This window comes from Pipistrellus kuhlii, unplaced genomic scaffold, assembly GCF_014108245.1.
Source record: "Pipistrellus kuhlii isolate mPipKuh1 unplaced genomic scaffold, mPipKuh1.p scaffold_m20_p_3, whole genome shotgun sequence".
Lineage (NCBI taxonomy): Eukaryota > Metazoa > Chordata > Mammalia > Chiroptera > Vespertilionidae > Pipistrellus > Pipistrellus kuhlii.
In genome coordinates this window covers 106199149-106201935 of record NW_023425529.1, presented here as the reverse complement: position 1 = coordinate 106201935, position 2787 = coordinate 106199149, and the positions used below count along the sequence as shown (strand labels likewise).

General features: G+C 36.2%; 1 protein-coding gene across 1 annotated transcript; it reads left to right on the top strand.

Moving 5' to 3' along the window:
- The first annotated feature begins 798 nt into the window (after positions 1-798).
- On the top strand, positions 799-1434 carry LOC118729228 (COMM domain-containing protein 2-like). Its single transcript, XM_036456602.2, is given in 2 exon segments — positions 799-1272; positions 1275-1434. Coding segments are annotated over 2 exon segments (588 nt in total). The 5' UTR covers positions 799-836; the 3' UTR covers positions 1427-1434.
- Positions 1435-2787: the final 1353 nt, after the last annotated feature.

Below are 2787 nucleotides of genomic sequence, written 5' to 3'. Positions count from 1 at the left end.
TCTTGCATATTATTTGTTCTTTATATATTAAAATTATGTATTAAATCTTTTAAAATGGACTATATTGTTCTCTCTTACTTTACAATAATTTTTCTTTACCAATGAATTGTTGTCTTGAAATGTTATATCTTACAGAAAAGCCAAGTTTTTTATCAAATGCATTATAATCAAATCTATAATTATGTCATTTTAGGTTTTTTCATTGAGAGCCCATTGTTTTATGCTGATGCGCTTTTTAAATATATATATATATTATTGTTTTTTTACAGAGAGGAAGGGAGAGAGATAGAGAGCTAGAAACATCAATGAGAGAGAAATGTCAATGAGAGAGAAACACTGACTGTTTTCTGCTGATGCACTTGCAAATATGTTACATCTTTAGAAAAATCCATGAAAATGTTCCTGACTTACTCTAAATTATAGGTTTGTAAGCAGGTCATATCTTTAAACTAGGTGAAAAATTGTAGGACTCTAAGCAATAACTAAATTCATAAAAACACTGGCAAATAATCAGAACAAACAAAAACATTGGTTATAGGACTGAATAAATTGAGAATAATTATTATTCTTATAATTTTATTCAAAATATTGCTGATTTTTAAATATTTTTGTTTTCCAACTATAAGGAAAACTAAAAGGAGACATTCTGCATTATTACCAAGGGCTTATTAACCAGCTTATAGAAACTGACCACTTAGTGCCATTCATTTCACAGTATGCTCCTGGAAGACCAAGACTTCTAAGACCACGACTTCTAACCAGGAGATTTTTGTTCATTCAAAAGACAATAAGGAAGGCGGGGTCTGTGCTGAGGGGAAGGTGGCGGCCCAGCAAAGATGCTGCTGGATCTGTCCGAGGAGCACAAGGAGCACCTGGCTTTTCTGCCACGAGTGAACAGCTCGGTGGTAGCCGAGTTTGGGCGGATTGCGGTAGAGTTCCTGAGGCAAGGCGCAAACCCCAAGATCTACGAGGGCGCCGCCAGAAAACTCAATGTGAGTAGTGACACTGTCCAGCATGGTGTGGAAGGATTAATATACCTGCTCATTGAAAGCTCAAAGCTCATGATTTCTGAACTGGATTTCCAAGACTTTGTTTTTGTTTTGGGATTCTCGGAAGAATTGAACAAATTGTTGCTTCAGCTTTATCTGGATAACAGAAAGGAGATCAGAACTATTCTGAGTGAACTGGCACCAGACCTCCCCAGTTATCACAGCCTTGAATGGCGACTAGATGTACAGCTTGCAAGCAGAAGCCTCAGGCAACAGATAAAACCATAAAGCTACACCTTAATCAGAATGGAGATCGCAACACCAAAGTTCTGCAGACAGATCCAGCTACGCTGTTGCACTTGGTTCAGCAACTGGAACAAGCATTGGAGGAGATGAAAACAAATCATTGTAGGAGAGTTGTGCGCAGTATCAAGTAGTCCCGGTTTTAAGTAGGTACCATAAGCTGTGTGGCCTGCAAAACTCAGATGCTGGTGTGTCAGGTCATCTTGATAGAGACTTAAGGAAAAAAGAAGACTTACAGAGAAAAATCACATGGAAGTGGGATTCAGTCTTAAGTATTTGTCCAGGGCTTTATTCTGAGAGTGTCATCCCCAAGGAACAACCCAAGAAGGCCTAAGAACCATGAGATTTAAGCTGCACTCTAGGCTCTGCCAACACTTTGCCTCCTGAGAATGAAAGATTTTTAGATCAGAGTGACATCATGTTTCTTTCTTTCATGAGAGAGCCAATAAGGAAACAGACCATTGAAAGAAAAGCACAGTAGAAATTGCCACCCATCAGCTCTTGCAGGCATGTGGGTTAGCCCTTTCCTAGAAGTATATTTCTGCAGTTATGAAATAACTAGATCAGATAGTAGCAAACCATAATCAAATAATTTTTAATTATAATGATAACATGAGTAATGAAGGTTTCATATTTACCTCACAAACTAAAACTACATATGAAATATGTATATGTCATCAGGTTATAGAGCAATATGTCTGCCAAGTTTAGATGATATAAATAGCTCTGCAATTAAAAAGAAAAAGCTCTGTGAAAAAAAAAAAAAAAAAAAAAAAGACAATAAGGACTCTCTCCAACATTGTTGAAAGGGACCTTATCAGGTGCCTCACAGTAAATGGACATCTGTCCCTGTTTCTGATACTTGCCTCCACCTACAGCAGAAATCAAAGACTTCTGAGAATAAGAAGCTGCCACATGAAAGAGAGACAGCTATCCTGAGACACCAACGAGGACAGTACACCTGTAAATCAATGGTGAACTATATTTATTTTATTATCTTCACTACTAATAATGATTACTTGTTCTTTAGGCTTTTCTCAAACCGTGTGTATAGAGCCTAACTGCTAATAATTGCTGAAGGTGAATAAGATAATTTTTGTATTATAAGTAATACTCTTTTTATAGTTTCTCTTTTGAAGTTATAAAAGTGCTCTTGCAAATGTTAGTAGAAAATAAATATTAAGAAAGAAATTTTATAGAATATAAAGGCCAGAACCTAATTATGGAAACGTGCTTACCCCTAATCCAACAAAGACTAATAACTAAATTAATTTAGATAGAAGCTTAAATGGCTACAAAAACATGACCCTTTATAACTGTTGCTGAGGCACAGGAGATTTACTTATGAAACTCTTACTGTCCTCAGGCCTCTGAAATTTTAGGTGGTAATTGTAATTTACAAGCTCTTATAGCCTTGGCCCTGATTAAAACTTAAGTTTATTCCTTCAAATTATACAAAAATGCCCATTGAGTAGGATGTTGGTAATAGGTTTGA